This window comes from Schistocerca americana, chromosome 11, assembly GCF_021461395.2.
Source record: "Schistocerca americana isolate TAMUIC-IGC-003095 chromosome 11, iqSchAmer2.1, whole genome shotgun sequence".
In the NCBI taxonomy this organism is placed as follows: Eukaryota; Metazoa; Arthropoda; class Insecta; order Orthoptera; family Acrididae; genus Schistocerca; species Schistocerca americana.
This window is the reverse complement of record NC_060129.1, coordinates 172,214,235-172,233,796: the sequence shown is the minus strand read 5'-3', so window position 1 is coordinate 172,233,796 and position 19,562 is coordinate 172,214,235. Positions and strand designations below refer to the sequence as shown.

General features: G+C 42.6%; 1 protein-coding gene across 1 annotated transcript in view; it reads left to right on the top strand.

Annotated features, from left to right (window-relative positions):
- LOC124553488 (BTB/POZ and MATH domain-containing protein 3-like) overlaps nucleotides 1-18,562 on the top strand; it is a 100,316-nt gene extending 81,754 nt beyond the window's left edge. The window contains exons 3-5 of the mRNA XM_047127343.1: nucleotides 3,238-3,399; nucleotides 18,178-18,335; nucleotides 18,426-18,562. Of these exons, the coding sequence (XP_046983299.1) occupies nucleotides 3,238-3,399; nucleotides 18,178-18,335; nucleotides 18,426-18,562 (457 nt within the window). The remainder of the gene's footprint in view (nucleotides 1-3,237; nucleotides 3,400-18,177; nucleotides 18,336-18,425) is intronic.
- The last annotated feature ends 1,000 nt before the right edge of the window (nucleotides 18,563-19,562 follow it).

Genomic DNA, 19,562 nt, shown 5'->3' with positions numbered 1-19,562 from the left:
ACAGATTCTGAGACCAAAATTCCCTTTTTTCTGCACCATCTTACAGTTACATATGTCCATACAAGTCTAGTAGCCATTAACACTGATAAACCGTCATTTATTTTGCAGCTGTATTCTAATACTTAGGTAATATTTTGTGTGGTATTTGACATACTGGTAAGCTTGTGTTTGAGGTGACGCTAAATGCATTCCCTCAAACAACTGCAATGAACTTATAGCCTATACTGTAAACCATTCAATGTGTTTCTCTTTTGTTCAATAGACATCAACATGAAAATTCATGTTTGAAACATCGATCATATTACAATCTTTAGTTATGTTCTTGAAAAAAAAATTAATACATCGCACCTAAATATATTTTCCTACATTACTCCAAACTCCTTTTTCACACTATGGGAATGACACAAGGTCTTAAGTTTGAGAAAGTTTTTGTTAACAGTAACCTTTTTACTGACAGTAATCCTTGTGTACATTTTACAAATTCTCTTGATGTATATTAGATCCTTGTAATTCCTGATCTTCACCTAGTTCACTGCCGCATACTGCACACATTATGGGCGTCAGTTGCAGACAGAGATATCCTGTTCCTTTCTGGGTCTACCACCGTCTTTTACTGTATGATTCCCCTCTTCTCCCCCCATTGCCCCTCACACTCAAATTTTATACATCACAGACGCCTAGGATTTTAATAATAATTAAAATAAGATGTATAAAAGTGTTGCATATAAGCAGAATAATTTTTTACTTCAATAATACAGTGCTTTTGCATTTTTTGGGGAGGATGTCTCATTACCTCATGTTTATCCTCTTCTCCTTGTATCCGTGCCAGGACCTTGTAGACATAAGTTTCTCATAGAATTTACCATACATGTCTCCTGTATGTGGAGGACAAACTTCACTTTGTTTCAGTAGTGAGTTCACAGCACAGCTTACAGACCACAATATCATCAGTCACAAACATTGAGCACCGCCCCAGCCCCCACCCCACCCACCTACCCACACACACACACACACACACACACACACACACACACACACACACACACACACTTTGTTTTCCATCATGGGGAAATGACACAGCTTACTTTGAGCGACTCATCATTTTGTGTGTGCTTATAAAGTGAGGTGGCTCATTTGAAAAATACTTCAGTTTCTGTTAATTGTGTTTCTTGGATGAAATTTAGATTTATATGGTAACTCTGTTAGGCCAAGTAAATTTCGCGTTGCTACATCCTCACACCTTCCCACACTTCCCACTGTACTGAATTTCTTCTCTGGCTCAGGTCGAAACGCGCTGTCGACCTTTTCATTATATGTACCTCCCAAAACCCAGTCTTTAACACATGCTTTGAAGACTGATGATCGGAGTATCCTGTTAATTAAATTAAGATATCCTTCACAACCAGAAGAGCGCCGTGGCTGTCCAGTTGGATTGTTTCACCACTAGCGAGATATGCTCGTGCCTGAACTAGAAATTACACGAGGAAAAGTTCTGTGCTGACTGGGATTCTAACCCCGTACATACTATCACCGCTGATGACTACACATGAAGACATGTTGACTGTCAAATAGTTTCTCACCAGTAATTAGAAGTGGAATTTATAAACCTGAAATGATGTGATAAAAAGTTCTGTGCCCGACTGAGAGTCGAAACCGGCACCAATCGTTATTGTTGACAATGCATGTAGAGATGTAAAAAAATTATTATTGCCTTTCACCTATGATTTGCAATGCAAATGCTACGACTTGAAGTGACCCGATGAAAATTTTTACACCTGCCCACTATTTAAAACCAGACTTGCACTTTTCTTGGAAAACCTGAAGAGTTGGTAATGTTGGGGAAGCAACAAAACGATTGAACTGTATAGTCCAAAAAGGGTCAAAAACTGCGGAAAGGGATATCTGTGTTAAACTCCCAGCTCCCCAGCTCAGCAGTAACATTTTGAACATCTTAACCTCAAATACCTGCGCTGTGAAATATATAATTTCGACTTGATTTTGTAATCGCTGAAATAAATAACGGTCAGCTACACTATTGGCATTATGGAATGATGCAGAAATTTCTGTAGGAAGTGTTGGCCCCTAACTGAGCAGCTGTGACTTCGTACGAATCTATGGTTACACTAACACTCGATCATACAAAATTAACTCGGCGACAAGTATCAATCGAATTTCCAGAAAGTTCTCCAGATAGTGTTGTCGCATTTATAGCTGCCATATGTGTCATTGTGTCAAAGCAGTTTATTATTTTGTAGTGCTTTATTTTTGTGCTAGAGGTTTATAATTTTACTAAAAGAAGAGATGTATTTGGTTTATAAGGACGTCATTCGTAGACAGTCATTATTCTGTTCAGACACTGAGTCCATTGTTATTCTGAAAGTGTTGTGCTTTTATTACAATTTCAAAAGGAATTTCTTTTTCACCATGAGGTGGTATTAAGCTACAAAGCAACTTTGTTTATCCAATATAACAGTTTTTGGAGGAGGTCATTCATTATTATTCTGTTATTATTCACACCATTGATCTTGGCAAAGACGATGCATGTCTTCAGTAAATGTAGCCTATGTAGCGCAGGCCTAAAAAAAAGTATCATGCAACTGCATAGTAAAGTGCATACTCTTTCTCACATAACATTCAACATTGATGCATATAGCCTTAAAGGGCATAATTAACTGAAACAAGTAGATTCATGCATAAGATGGTAGAGATATTGTTCGATGTGTTGTTACACAGGTTACTATAAGTTCGTTTATCTATTGTCATTTTTATTTGAATGTATAAACTGTTTATGCAGTGATGTATTCAATGTTATACATTTGAAGGTTATAAGGATTATTATTTAAGCATTCTAAAACGGTGTTTAACGAGTATTTGTAGCTATAAAACAATGATAGGTGCTGGAAGCAAATCCCAGTAAATCGTTAACAATTCTATTAGGTTCTGGGTTCAAATTGGCATCCAATGCAAAACTTTATGGAATGTCATTTCAAGATTTCTACCTGTTGTATGGTGTTGTGATCAACTGCTGTAGGGAGCTCAGGCGTGCATCTGAATGTCATTAACTCAACAGCAATTCATTTGTATTAACTGGACCGCTATTGCAGCATTCGGCACCTGTCGTCTGCCAGTTGCCAGTGTGTGCACGGCCCCTCAGCAGGGCTGGCTGTAGTGAGCCACCCCCACATCCTCACATGGATACGCCAGCCAGCTCACACTCTGCTCTCTCTGTATGTGCAGCACACCAGCCGTCACCGCCACTACCGCCACTGCCACCACCATCACTGACGCCACCACCACCACCGCCACCACCACCACTGCCAACGCACCCCGCCAGACACCTGCTGCAGCTGCACTTCCCACATCTCCTCCACCTGGAGAAGCCACTGTCTCTCGCATGCGGTGAGTTCCCTCACTACACACACATGCACGCACACATTAGCGCTACATTGTACAGAAGGTAGAAAAACAGAGAAAGGAAATGTAAAGGATCAGTCTACATTCAGTGAGGGTCAGCAAAATGAAATGGAAAGAAAATCATAACATATGGTCAGATGAATAATGGGGCAGTATCCACAGAATGAGTAAGTTGTATTATGAGAGAAAGGTCAATTAAAAATGGTTTGGTAGGGAAAGCAGTGATCTATTGTGAACATTTCAGTGATATATTCCCATCAGAACCAGTAAACCAATCCAACAACAACTCTGGCATGTAAGGCGACTTCACACACCGAAAATCCAGTCACAGAGAGGGATTATGAGAGCACATGATGCGTAACACTATATTTAAAGAGACATAAACTTCTAAAAATCATGGTGTATTGGAATGCAGTAGCAGGGGATGAGTAAAGACAGATTTATTTATGAGACAATTTAGGGTCGTTGGTAGAAACAAAAGAGAAGAAAGGATCCTAGACCCCTGGATTAAACTTGTGCAAGTAACAAGAATTACTCTGTTCAAGAGTCAAAACAAAAGCAGTAGTTGGCAGAGGTGGTCTCTTAAGCCTAAGCTCCTCAGGGTTTAGACCAACATGATTGTACCACTTTATTTTGCTATAGCAGGTAGTCAAAGTAACAACAGACATGCAAAGCAGAAACTCTGCCAACTGTAGATCACATTTCTGTCTGTCAACACACTTAGAGTGCTGAGATCCCATCATTTATTTCTGGGAAGAGGGGGTGCCGGGTCGGACTCTTCACCACAGAGCAGCATTTGCATCCAAAGTCTCCAGTTATTTGTTGGATGTAGTACAATCTTTGTCTTTGTCTACAGTTTTTACTCTCTGCTGCTTCCACCACTACCATGGCAATTATTCCCTGATGTCTTCAGATATATCCCACTTTCCACAGTTCCTTTCTTATCAATTCACCTAATTCTCAGCATCCTTTTATTGTATCCCAATTTGAATGCTCCAAGGCACTTCTCTTCCTGTATCTCCCATAATCCATTATTCATTTTCATACAATACTGTGCTCCAAATGTACATTTTCAGATATTCCATCACAAAATTGAGGCCTATCTTCGGCAGCAGTAGCGTTGTTTTGCCTGGAATGATCTGTTTTCCTCTGTTACATTACTTCATATAACAATCTCGCTGTGTCCCTCATTGTAAATTGGCTTCCCAGGTAGCAGAATCACTCAAATTAATTTACTTTGTGGTCCCTAATTTTGACGTTAAGTTTGACACTGATGTTATTTCTGTTACTCCCCAATATTTCAGTCTTTCTTTAGTTTAAATCATAATTCTGTCCTCATCCAACTGTTTATTGCGTTAACCACTTGGGTACTTCTTTCTCACTTTCAGTGAACATGGTAATAACACCAGTGAATGTTATCAATGAAATGCCTTCACCCTCAATTTTAATTAAATTTCTGGAAGTTTATTAAATTACGCGAACGATTCCTTGAAGTTCAAACTGAACCCTTGGCGATACTAATTGGGTCCCTGTTTTGCACCTTTTTAATGACAGTATTCCTTGCTTCAGCTTTTGCTGTTCCATGTTGATTATTGTACATATAGTAATTTATATAATCTGCTTGTATTCTATATCTCACTCGTATTTTTTGAGATTTCACACATGTCGCATTACTTTACTTTGTCAATCTTTTTAAAGGTGGCCTAATGCAATGAAGGCTGCGTGACTTTCTTTAAACTTTGCTTCCCTTTTGAAGTGTAAGATTAGATCTATCTCTCTGGTGCTTTTACCTTTGTTACATCCAAACTTACTTTCTTGTACATATTAATCGTGTCAGCAATTAGGATTCATAAGCTATTTAGCTGATTGTGCGAAATCGTTCGCATTTAGTGGTCCTTCCACGCATGTGGAGTGTGTAGATGATATTTTTCTGTAAATTTGTTGCTATGTCTATAGTCCCATAGATTCTACAGATGAATTTGAATAGTTGAAACTTCCTGGCAGATTAAAACTGCGTGCCCGACCGAGACTCGAACTCGGCACCTTTGCCTTTCGCGTGCAAGTGCTCTACCATCTGAGCTTCCGAAGCACGACTCACGCCCGGTGCTCACAGCTTCACTTCTGCCATTCTGGAATTTGAATAGTCGTTTCATTGCAGCCTCCTGCAAGCATCATATAAACTGCAAGGGAATGTTATTTAACCATTCGCTTTCTCTTTGCACAAATCGTCCAGAGCTTTGTTAAACTCTGTGTCTAATGACCAGTCTGCTATGTTTTCCAGCTCGACTTTCAGTTTCCCTTCCATCATATCATTCAATAGTCCCTCCCTCATGGAGGTGCTCATTGTACTTTTGTCAGCCATCCCTTTCTCTCCCCCCTCCCCCTCCCTCTCTCTCTCTTTCTTTCCTCCCCCCCGCCCCCCTGCACTTAGCAGCGGAATTCTTTTCTAACTCTTACGCCCAACCCTGCAGATGTCAGACATTCAGATCAGTACCAAAAGTTGCAGGTCGATAGCTTATCAACAAAAACTGCGGTTTAGTTCATGCTGTCTGCTGTTGTCCAGCAGAGAGTACATAAACGTTAATTAAAAGTAACACCAGGACTACAGAACACTTCACAAGCCTAACTGTGAGTATGTAACGTATGTTGCTTTCATGTGGAAGTTGATAGAGCCTAAGATTCCTGTATCAAAGATCATGGGTTCACAACCCAACGACCCTAAATTTTTACCGTATTATGTGTGAAAGTGCTATATGGGACGACGCGCTTTTTTTTGGGGTCATCAGTCTTCTAACTGGTTTGATGCGGTCCATCACTAATTCCTCTCTTGTGCCAGCAACCTCTTCAGGACAGAGTAGCACTTGCAATCTATGTCCTCAATTATTCGCTGTATGTATCCCAATCTCTGTCTTTCTCTGGAGTCCTTGGCCTCTGTAACTCCCTCTGCTACCATGGAAGTCATTCGTCGATTCCTTAGCAGATGTGCTATCATTCTGCCCCTTCACGTTGTCAGTGTTTTCCATATATTCCTTTCCTCTCCGATTCTACACAGAATGACTTCATTCCTTACCTCGTTAATCCACATGATTTTCAACATTCGCCAGTAGCACCACAGCTCAAATGCTTAGATTCTCTATTCCAGTTTTCCCACAGTCCATGTTTCACTACCATACAATCCTGTACTCCATATGTACATTCTTAGAAATTTCTTCTGCAAATTAAGGCCTATGTTTTATATCAGTAGAATTCTCTTGGTCAGGGCTAGTCTGCTTTTGATGTCCTCCTTCGTCCATCCGTCTTTGGTTACTTTGCTGCCCAGGTAGCAGAATTCTTTAACTTCACCTGCTTCATGACCATCAATCTTGATGCTAATTCAGTTTCACTCAGGATAGGAATGTCAGCAGCATATCATATCCTTGATATCCTTTCATCTTGAATTTTAATTCCACTCCTGATCCTTTCCTTTATTTCATTCCTTCTTCTTTCTACAGATTGAACAGTAGGGTGGAAGACTACATCCGCACCTTACACTCTTTTTAATCCAAGCACTTTGTTCTTGGTCGTTCACTCTTATTATTCCTTCTTGGCTCTTGTACATATTGTATACCACACATCTCTAGCTATAGCTTAGCCCTATTTTTCTCAGAATTTCGAACACCTTGCATCACTTTACATTGTCGAACACTTTGTCCAGGTCATCAAATCCTATGAACGTGTCTTGATTTTTCTTTAGTCTTGCTTCCATTATCAACCACAATGTCAAAATTGTCTCTCTAGTGCCTCTACCTTTTCTAAAGCCAAACTAATTGTCGTCTAGCACATCCTCAATTTTCTTTTCCATTCTTCTGTATACTATTCTTGTCAGGAACTTGGATGCATGAGCTGCTGAGCTGATTGTGCGGTAATTCTCGCACTTGTCAGCTCTAACAGTCTTTGTATTGGGTTGATGGTATTTTTCCGAAGTCCTAAGACACATACATTCTATGCACCGACGTGAATAGTCGTTTTGTTGCCATTTCTCCCAATGATTTTAGAAATTATGATGGAATTTTATGTATATGATCTGCTTTATTGGATCTTAAGCCTTCCAAAGCTCTCTTATATTCTGATTCTAATACTGGACGTGCTCATGACATGTAAAATGGCTGTTTGGAGTTCACAGCAATGTTCTCTTGGTAGTCCGCTTTCGGTTCGTTTCACTGAAGGCAGTAAAGCTGTAGAGTGCTTTAGTAGTTTCACAGAATATACAACCAGAACCGAAAAATAAAGAAACAGTTGCATCACACACGTGGAAATAACAGCAATAACAATAATCAATAATAGACAACATAAGAAGATCAATGATAAGTACATGGTGTTCAACTAACGGAGCAAAAGAAGCAGACTCAAAAGAACATTGCTACAAACTCCGGAAAGTCTTTGTACACGTCAGGGAAATGTTGTCCCATGTAACAGCTTCGCGCCAACACGGTTGTCACTAGTGGTATTTGAACGTTATACCTTCTCATCCACGCGAGATCTAGGATGCAGTTACTCACCGATACGCTCTTCCCGTGCTCGGCAGCTCGCGTGATACTTTTAACTACCGTTTACACGTGCCCTGTTTCGGTTCATACTCCATCGACATAACGGCTTTTGGCACCGATCTGAGAGTCTGACATCTGGAAGGGTGGGTGTTAGTGTTGTCATCCTTGCATTTAATTTCACTGAGGTATCTTTAGGCTTTTCTATGTGCTGATTGCGTGCATCCTACGATCACTTTTTGTTTATTTACCTGAAACTTATTGCAGTCATTCTACTTCATCGTCCCTCGAACTTAGAATTACATTCTTTAGCGACCTGTAATACTTTATTCCTGGCTTTCCCTGGCTATTTTAGTACTTCTGTCTTTCATCAATCATTTTATGTATTTTTTCGTTTGCTCAGATTTCTTCAGAGTTGCCTTCCTTGCTCCAACATTTCTCTGTTCAATTTTCGTGTTTCGCGTTGTCAGAGACATCAGCTGCTGTTCACCTGAAATTCCAGCTGAGACATTCATTATCGCGTCATCTGCAGTGTCACAGAAGTTGAAGAACCCATTCCTTTCGTCAGCTCTTCATTATCCCATTTATCTACACACTGATTGCTCCTAACAGTTCTTTTCAGTTTGTTCACCACCATAACTAACTGACCCTAGGTCTGCTCGTGCGTACCTCTTGCAATTCATCGGATTCTCTATCTGGGAATGATATAATACGGCTGGAACCTTCCAATTCTTCCAGGTCTGTCTTATACACCAAATATACACCACCACCTTCCTCCTTAACCTTCTTGATAGACAGAGACGCTGAGGCGCTGAAGCAGTCATACAAATATCACAGAACAGAGAGTGTAGACTTGCAGTAATCCCGCCACACGGAGCAGGGGGTCTCTCACACAGGGAGCGGTGTGGACAGAGCCAGCTGCGCAAGTCCCACAGAGGACTGTTCAGTAATGACTGCACATGGTAAGCCAAATGTCTTGAAATTTTTTCTGGAGCTGCTGTCCTACAGGTCATACATATTTCAAAAGTGGTTGTTAAATAAGGAAATTTAGAAATAGCTCAAAGTGTTAATCACGATATTTTTCAAAGTTTGGAAGGGCCACTTGTCCTTAACATTTGACTGTCTGTTACCATTACAACAGCTACAAAGACAGACAGGCGTACAAATGCCTCTACCTGAAGCACATACTTTGGTCTGTACTGGTCTCAGATGCCACACTTCAGGGATTGGTACCCAACCAGTCCTAGGACGTTTATTATGTATAGTAAAACGACAATATCTAAAAGGGTGCACATGAATTGCGAGGTAGTCAAGTTATGTGGGTCACGTACAAGGAGGCACAGTCCAGTTCAGATCATTCGGATCTTTGAGAACGATAGTACCAGAGCTGGCCTGTACAGTGGGTCTGTAATTAAGTTTCGTGTAAGTGTCAGGCGCTGTATGTACATTTTCTTCATGCTTGATTTTGAACTTCCTGTTGTGTGGTACGGTGAGCAACTGCTGTGGGGAACTCAGGTGGTGCAAATGAATGTGATTACCGCACTGGTAAATCATTTGTATTTACTGGACCGCTACTCCTGTTGTCGGCGTGTATGAGTGTGTGTGTGCGCTGCAGTGGGCCGTCCCCAGGACCCCACGAGGACACGCCTGCTCACACTGTGCCTCTCTCTCTCTGTGTGTGCAGCCCACCAGCCGCTGCGCAGCTGAGGCCCGCCACCACCTCCACCACCACCACCACCACCGCCGCCGCCACCACCACCGCCGCCACCACCACCACTGCCGGCACAACCCGCCAGACTGCTGCTGCTGCTGCACCGCCCACGACTCCTGCACCTGATGACGCCACTGTCTCTCACTTGCGGTGAGTTCTCACCATACACACACACACACACACACACACACACACACACACACACGACCATTCTGTGGTAGATAAGATTTAAATACCGAAAAGCAAAGCGTAAATGCAGAGTCTAGAGTTAATGACGGTCATCAAAGCGAACTGGCACTAAAATCAGAACAATACAGTCAGATGAATAATGGGGCTGTATCGACATGATAGGAGGTTGTATCGTGAGAGAGAGAGTCATTAAGAATAGGTTGGTAGGGAAAATAGTGAGTTATTGTCAACAGTTCAGTGATTTATTCTCACGCAGCGAATGTCAGCGATAACTCAGGCACACACGCCGACGTCGTACACAGAAAATCTGTTGGCAGGGAGCCACTGTGACTGCATTGAATGTGTGGCTCTCTGTGTCAAAAGAGGTAAACGTCCAGCACTCTTGGCCTATTGGAATGGTCTAGCAGGGGTCAGATAAACACATGTTTGTGAGACCATTTGGGGTGGTTGGCAGCACTGAGACAGGACAAAAAGAAAAACAATTATTTGCCATAAAATTTCCGCTAATAACAACAAGTATGCTCGTCAAGCAGCAAAGAGAAGCGAATGTCGGCAGAGCGTCAGCTCGTCAGGGTGTGGACGACTTTGGTCGACCCGCCGCACTCTGGAGTAACAGCCAGTCCCAGTAACAACACACATGCGAAGCAGAAACTCTGCCTGCTGTTGACCATGTTTCTGTCTGTCTGACCAACGAGTTTAGAGTGCTGTGAGCACCCAGAGCCCACACTTACTTGTGCTGTGCACTCGTATCTCTGTCCTGCCCTACAGGTTTTACCCTCTACAGCTACCTCTAGCACCATGGCAGTTGACCTCTGATGGCTTCACATGTAACCTATTACGCTGACCCTTGTACATGTCACGGTTTTCCACATATTGTTACCCTCACCTATTCTGGAGGGACGTTTCAGTGTTCCTCTGGTATGAGTTCACCTAATTTCAACATCCTCCAATAGCACCGATTTAGGATGCTTCGATTTCCTTCTCGTTTTTTCCCGTAATCCACGATTCATTTTCATACAGTACTTTGTCACAAACATACATTCAGAGGTTTCTTCCCCAGTTAAGGACTATCTTTTCTACCAGTAGCCTTGTTTTGCGAGGAATGTCCTGTTTTCGTGTGCTAGATAACTTTTTATAACAACCTCGCCTTGTCCCTAAGTGTAAATACGCTTCGCATATAGCAGAATCCCTGCAATTTGTCAGCTTCGTGGCCCTTAATTCTGATGTTATTTCCGCCACTCCCCAATATCTTCCTCTTTCTTCTGTTCATTAATCCTAATTCAGTGATCATTCGACTATTTATTACATTCACCAACTCCAGTGATTCTTTCTCACTTTCAGTGAAAGAAATATCGCCAGGAAATTTTATCAATGAAATGCTTTTTACCCTCAGTTTTAATTAAATTCCTGGAAGTTTCTTCAGTTCCACCAACGATTCTTTAGTGTTCAGACTGAATATTTGTGGAGACTACCAGCATCGCTGTCTTCCACCATCTTTAATCAAAGCACCAATCCTTCCTGGTTACTGTACATATCCTGTGTTATCTGCTGTTCCCTATGTCTTATACCTATTTTTTTGAAGTTTCGTACACTTTCACGATTTCACATTGTCAAACGTCATTTAAAGATCTACAAATCCAATAAAGATCTCCATTTTTCTTACACATTCCTTCCACTATCAGGTAGAAGGTCTGATAGGCCTCTCTCGATCCTTTACTCCAAATTTAGTGTGCTCGAACAGATCCTCAGTTTTATCTTCGATTCTTCTGCGTGTTATAATTATTCTTGTTAGTAATTTGGATTAATGAGCTGTTTAGCTCACTGGGCGAAAGCAGTCTGTTGTTACGACTCCGGTCTCATGGATCACACAGACAAAATTGAATTGTCGTTTGATTTTCACCTTCCCAAATGATCATGTAAGTTCCAACGGAATGTTAACTAACCGTTCCACCTTGTTTGTGTGCAAGTTTTCCAGAGCTTTGTGAAATTATGAGTGTAATGGCCAGTCCCCCACGTTTTCCAATTCGACTTCCATCTCTTCTTCTGTCACGTTATCTGTTAGTTCCTCCCACTCACAGAGGTCTTTAACGTACTATGTTCTGCCACCTGCTCTCTCTTGCGCGTTTAACACACTCTTTGTGTAGTCATCCTTGCATTTAATTTCACTGAAGGTTGTTCCGACTTTCGCATGTGCTGAATGCGTCCTTCCTATGTTCCTTTCCTTTTCGATTTCTTCTAATTCTTCCTGCAGTCATCCTACTTTTACTTCCCTCAAATTTCCGACTGATCTCATTTCAACACTGTGACCTCAGACTTAGTTCCTGGAGTGGCAGAGAATCGTCCTGACGCATTTACTTGATATTTTCCTGTCGTTACCATTGAACATTCTCAATGGTCGTTAAATAAGGGATGGTATAGATTAGAAGATTTATGTTTCCGAGTGCAGAAAGCTCGTTCCAAGTTGAAACTACAGCCACTTTAACCTTTTACACCGAAAATTATCCAACTTGACCCCCACGGGGTCAAGGAGCGAGCTACATGTGATGGTAGTCCGATAGCTCGGGGGTGAAGCATTAACCCTTCAAAGGGCTGACTGTGTCAGATGTACGCTGAAATCTCGCTGGAAAGAATTTTTTATTTCTTCTGTAGCAAAGTTATCCTCAGACAGACCCACAACCAGTTAAGAAGTTCTTAGAAAACGTCTCCACATAAGTTTTTTTCCTAAATTGATTCAGTGCACTGTAGGTCTAAAAGTGAAAAAACTTATGGATTTGAAAACGTAGTTGCTGTTGTTTCGTCTTCTCCAGAGATAATTTCTAGTTTTTTTTTTTAAATGCAGAAACAAGTGTAGTCACTCAATTGGGGCACTGAATAACTTGTTAACTTGAGTTCGTTATATGTGTGCACCCACTGCTACTTTTCCACACATACTTTCGTGGTAGTCCTGTGACACAACTTCATTGTGACTGTGGGCTGCGCATTGTCAAAGCCTCCTTTTGTGCAGGAAGGGCACAATATCTCGCCAACTCACGACTATTTATGGGCGTTTGTGCTATGGGAACATTGTTTTACTCTAGAATATTTTTCTTGTAAGGTTAACATGGTAAGCAGCAATACGTTCGTGTTACTACAGCGTACACCTCGTTGTTTTCTTTTCTAGGTTTACTGAACTCTACAGCTAAATGTAAGAAATAGCATTAGGAATGTAGTCTCCCAAATTATCTAACGTTATCGAACTTGCATAGTATTCATTAGACTGTTTCATTTTCTTAACACATTTTTAATGCTTTTTCTTTGGTCATTGATGAGATTTCCTTGTACTGTGTGTTTTTCTGATTGGAAGCATTCCGTTATTCGCGCCTTATGAAAAATCTTTTGTAATCGGTGTTACACTGTCTTTGGTGATGCCACGGAACGTATCTGTAACGGAGAGCGCTTTAAGTGAATAGTATTAAAAATAAAGTTATTAAGTTATAATGTAAATAGTGTCTACATCTACATCTACATCCATACTCCGCAAGCCACACGACGGTGTGTGGCGGAGGGTACCTTGAGTACCTCTATTGTATCTCCCTTCTATTCCAGTCTCGTATTGTTCGTGGAAAGAAGGATTGTCGGTATGCCTCTGTGTGGGCTCTAATCTCTCCGATTTTATCCTCACGGTCTCTTCACGGGATATATGTAGGAGGGAGCAATATACAGCTTCACTCCCTCGGTGAAGGTTATGTTCTCGAAACTCCAACAAAAGCCCGTACCGAGCTACTGAGCGTCTCTCTTGCAGAGTCTTCCACTGGAGTTTATCTATCATCTCCGTAACGCTTTCGCGATCACTAAATGATCTTGTAACGAAGCGCGCTGCTCTCCGTTGGATCTTCTCTATCTCTTCTATCAACCTCGTCTGGTACGGATCCCACACTGCTGAGCAGTATTCAAGCAGTGGGCGGACAAGTATACTGTCCCCTACTTCCTTGTTTTCGGACTGCATTTCCTTAGGATTCGTCCAATGAATCTCAGTCTGGCATCTGCTTTACCGGCGATTAATTTCATATGGTCATTCCATTTTAAATCACTCCTAATGCCTACTCCCAGATAATTTATGGAATTATCTGCTTCCAGTTGCTGACCTGATATACTGTAGCTAAATCGTGGTGTCACCGCTGGACACCACACTTGCTAGGTGGTAGTTTTAAATCGGCCGCGGTCCGTTAGTACATGTCGGACCGGCGTGTCGCCACTGTGTGATCACAGACCGAGCGCCACCACAAGGCAGGTCTCGAGATACGGACTAGCACTCGCCCCAGTTGTACGACGACTTTGCTAGCGACTATACTGACGAAGCCTCGCTCCTTTGCAGAGAAGATAGTTAGAATAGCCTTCAGCTAAGTCAATGGCTACGACATAGCAAGGCGCCATTAGTAACATTGCACGTATCTATGGAGTCTCACTTGTATCGTCAATAGCGATGTACCAAGGATGGAGTAAAGTTAAGTATTCCAGAAGCTACGTACTCTTCTTTATAGCATTCATTACGTATCCTGTTACAGACCTATCTCTTGCCTGCGTAAAGTAAACGCGTGCCTTTCGGCTACTTCCGTGGCGTGGCTGTCTTGCTACGCCACAACATAAATAATATGGGATCTTTCTTTCTATGTATTCGCAGCACATTACACTTGTCTACATTGAGGTTAAATTGCCATTCCCTGCACCATGCGTCAATTCGTTGTGCTAAAGCTGGTGAATGAGCTGCATCTCTACAGCACAAGTTTTACCCATACCACGTGAAACAGCAGCAAGATTTCTGTCAGCTACGAGTCATTTTCTAACTTGTGGTAATATTTTTAAGATAAAGTTTGACACGTTTACCATCTCAGGCGGAAACGGGGGGGATGAAACCTCACCGACTTTGGGAGAAAGTCAGAAACTATATTCGTGTGTTCCACACACGAGATGCGGAAGAAGACACACGCGGCCCTCACGCCGCGCTTACCAGAGGAAATTACTCCCACTGCTTCGAATCCACCCACAGATGTACGGCACGTCGCCAATGGCTTTTATCATTTTGAACAATTTTGATTCCAACTCAGTTATACTCAAACCAGAGTTGGCCGTCGAATATGGTAAAAGTCAAGAACATGTACGTGGAATTAATGAGAAGCAAAAGCGGAAACGTGACTGTACAAAAGTAGCCGCACTACGGCTGGAGGGCCATCTGTACAAACATCGGCACCCCTCACCTACCAGCAAGTGTGAAAACTACTCGGTAGAGGGCAGTAAACAGGAAAGTAGCAACCAAAGCGAAACTTGAGGCAGTCCACCTGGGTGGTCGGCAGCACGTGAGAGAATTACTACCTGACAGCAGGCGAGGTTGGTACACGCTCAAGTGAAGGACACCTGGTGAGTTATCAGACAATTGTTGGCCACAATAACACGAACTCTACTCCCAGTACCTTGCCTTCCAATTTTTTTTAATCGTAGCGACGTGCCGCGTGAATAAAGGAATGCTGTAAACTGGCTAAGAGGACAGACAACGCACCACCTGCCAGCAGAGGGAAGCGAGACGGGCGGGCGCTGGGTGGGTCGCCGCACGCACGCCGGCCACAAGCGGGCCACGGGGCGGCGCGTGCGTCGCTGAGGCGGGAAACTGCGAGAGGAACTTCGCAACATGTTTCAGTACATACAGTTACGTGGTACAGTGTGCAAACTGAATAGAAAAAGGCGTGAACGCAAGAACATCATAATGAATCGTCCTTAAGCTCTTTTGTGTTAAACGGTGTTTCTTACTGCCTTATTTATTTTTAAGGAAACAGAAATCTAATTTGAAATACATAGGTCAGAAGCACTCTATTTTGTGTTGAAGGAATCTCGGAGGAAAAGCTGGTCCTCACGACAGAACACGTGGTACTTTTTAGTACACTTTATTTCACTTCGTTCCGTATGTCGAAACTCCTTTTAACCAGAAGCGATTGCACTGATTTCTGCTGTTCTGCGTTAGATTCATCGTCACCCGCTGTATCAGGAATGGTTAAAAAATTAAATGAAAGAAAAGGGGTTAAGGGCGCGAGTTTCTAGTCTGCATGTACTGGATTCGAATACCGCAACTCGCATGAATTTTAATTCGTGGTAACAGTTGCTAGTTAAGAAAAAGTTGAAATGATTCTTGCTACGAATGCTGAAGGTCTGGGTTCGTTTCTCGTATCCGGCAATCATTTTTACCAAGCATAAGCAGCATCTCTCCTACCTCTGGTAGCCTGGAAGAGAGTCGCTACAGGTTGGGCCCTGACAGAGGCGGAAGTCACGCCGGGTCGAAACTCTGTCACCAGTCACCTTTCTTAAGCGATATTTTTTTAAATCATTGAGCCAATTGCTGTACAAGTCCGCAGCGCACTTGACTCTTACGTGAAAAATATTGACGATGGACTAGAATTCGAACTCAGATCTCCCTTGTCGTCACGTTTGATCACTTTCAGATGATGCATTTCCACTGCTTCATTGTCTCCACTTGTCTGCAAAGTCATAAAGACATTCACAAGAGACACATCCCTGGGTTCGAATCCTGGCATGTCACTTTAAGTTGCAACATGAGCACAGGAAAATACATGTGAGATATTATTATGATTTTTCGATTCTCTGGGATTTGTTAACAATAATGGTGGTACTGGTTTCGAGTCCCAAGTCAGACGGGCAGCTTTTCGTCCTGTCGTGTCAGTTTCAAACATGCCACCCCTAGCTACTGGTGAAAGAGAATAGTACAGTCGAGGTATCTTTGTATGTAGTCAACAAGGATCTGTCTAGGGTTCCATTCCTAATCGGCAGAAAATTTTCATCATTGTATTTAAAATTATGACATGTCCACATTTCGCTGCTCAACGTCTACGCATGATAGAAGTCAGTGTGGATAGGTGTTGGTTTCGAATGCCCATAACACAAAACACTTTCGTCTCCTGGTTTCAGTTTGTCATCTCATTGCTGGTTAAAAATGACGGTTTCTGACGTTTCATTGTGCTTAGTTAAACATCCGATCAAGTGCTGCGTTCGAATATCCGGGAAACATGAAACTTTATGGCAGATCATTTCGAGTTTCAAGTTGCACACTCTTTGTTACTTGTGACTGTAACCGTACTTGAGATATTCCTTCTTTACTTGTTAGATTGCATTCCCCGATGGTAACGCAGTAAGAAAACTTTCGTCGTGTCATTTAAAGGAGGATGCTGCTTTCTGAGCTTTCATTTATTACAATAAGTTTGAATATGCAAGCGTAGTGGCTGTGTAATGTACAATAACACGTTTCCTGGTATTTGCATCATCGAAGTGTCAGTTTGCATGTAAACCGATAATCACACAGAGCAGTTTTCTCTTGTGGGCTCATGTAGTGAACATTTTGTACAGGCAAAGATTGCAAAGAACAACAACAAAGAATGAAAGAAAATTTCCGTTAACACAATTAATTAATTAAGTCCCCAGCAACTATAAAACTTACGAAGCCAACAAAGCACAAGTGTAGCTGTTCTGTGTGTGGAAGTGTGATTCAACGTTCTTCTTCAATAAGACAAGAAATTTTAAATGTCATTTATACTGAAGTAATTAAAGAAAATAGAAATACTATAATTACGCAAGAAAACCAGAATTACACTCTAATACAAGAAGACAAGCCAGATGCTTTGTTGACTGAACCTGTAATGACGCATTATTCAAGACATTGAAATAATGAGAAAAAAAGCGAGTTTTGTTACCTTCATATACATTGATGAAAAGCACTCTAATCATTACAATATCTCCATTAGAACAACATCTGGTGTTTAGCCCATCAAACAACTGCATAAAACATGGAACAAGCACTCCCTACTAAAACATCTCAACACCGACTCGCTACTACCACATCTCAACAAGCACACTCCAGCACGACCTCTCGACAAGAACTCTTTACTACGACATCTAAGCAAGCACTGACTACTGCCACATCTCGACAAGAACTGCCAGTGGAGGCGGCGGAATAAAACTCTTTGGCGCAATCTCTGGCGCTGTGGCTCAGTGTAGCCACCTTTCAACTTGCAGGAATGAGTGTGACAAAATGTGGTAATGAAATTCTTTCAGAGGTTGTATAATGCTATTTGTAACGGACGATGAATGAAGATTTTCTAATGCGGGAGATGGAACAGATTTGCTGTAATTTAATACATACACACAACTGCGCACTGTTTTGTACTGTGGGAGGGGGAATACGGTAGGTTTGTTTCAGGACAGATTTGTATTCGCAACAGTTGTTTCCTCGTGTGGCTGTTTTCCCCATTCTGTGTGTTGTGTGTTTGTAGCAGAGAGTGGCAGTTTGTGTGTTTTGTGCAGGAGCCTCTCTGCAGAGGAGAGGGGCAGGAGGCTGGTCCAGGCGGCTCAGCAGGGGGCAGTGGGGGAGCTGAGGGCGCTGATCGCCGCAGGGGCCGACGTGGGGGCGAGGGGCGGGCTGTGGGGGTTCACCGCCCTGCACTGGGCAGCGTGGAGGGGAGGCGTCGAGGCGGCGAGGCTGCTGGTGGGGGCGGGGGCGGCGGTGGACGCCAGGGATGACTGTGGGTGGACGCCGCTGCATGTTGCGGCAGCCAACGGCCACACACAAGTGGCGGCTGGGCTGCTGGTCGCGGGGGCCGACAGGGGGGCCACAACTGGTGATGGGGAGACAGCGCTGGACCTCGCCAGGCGGTACAGCCAGTGGAGGCTGGTGGAGATGCTGTCATGAGGCAGACAGTCCAGCGAACTCTGTGCAAAAAAAACAGGAACTGAAAGAGTTTGTACGAGAGCAATATTCATAATTTTTTAAATAAAGATCCAAAAAACTCAATCCTATTGTGACTCACTAATTTCAGCCCTCCTCGAGTAGCATACAGCACACAAATACTCTAAGCAATGCTGTAGCAAAACTGAGACAACGCCAGATAACAGCAAAATAATTCAGGTAACAACGGACAATCCTTCTCTCAAGAAAAATGTCCCGAGTAAAACTTCCAGACTAAACTTGGCAAAAGTCAACAGTTCATTGTGAACAATCACAACTGCTCTATAATATCTGATCGCTGAAAAGTATTTCATACCAGTCAGCAAGGTGCTGCATCAGACTATTCTAATTTGCAACATACCGAGATTAATGCTATATCAGTTCTATCACCAGAATTCTCGCTCCTGATACCAGACTCAATTTACTTCTCCATATTCAGCAAACATTCTACTCTACCGTACCTGTTGTGTTTAATAACAATGACATAGTAGTAGCGGTATTCACACCACATAATGCGACTATCATCTGGAACCATACAGTCAGTCCACATTTAACTAAACACAATCAGACCACAACATGACACGCATACAAAATGTGAAGGAAATCCTCTCTATCTGGTACTGTTGTCTCTACTTGACGTAAAAGATCGCAACGAGCAAAGCAATCCTAGTTGTATTGGAGTCAGAACACCGGGGCCAGAGTTTCAGCACACGAAAGCAATTTCGCGACGACGCACACGAGTCTCGACACTCATCGGTCACAACGGCACAGCTGAGACGGTGACGCAAGTCCTGGAGCTACAGGTAATAAAATTACACTTACTTTGACTCGTACATCGAGTAAATAAGTGTAGTGGAGAGTGTACGCCTGTCAACTCAGCTGCTGTCACCTCACTTCACTCCCTGTGTCCGCAGCTCGCCGCTCCCCGCCACTCCGTGACTCCTGCCACAACTGTCAGCGGCCT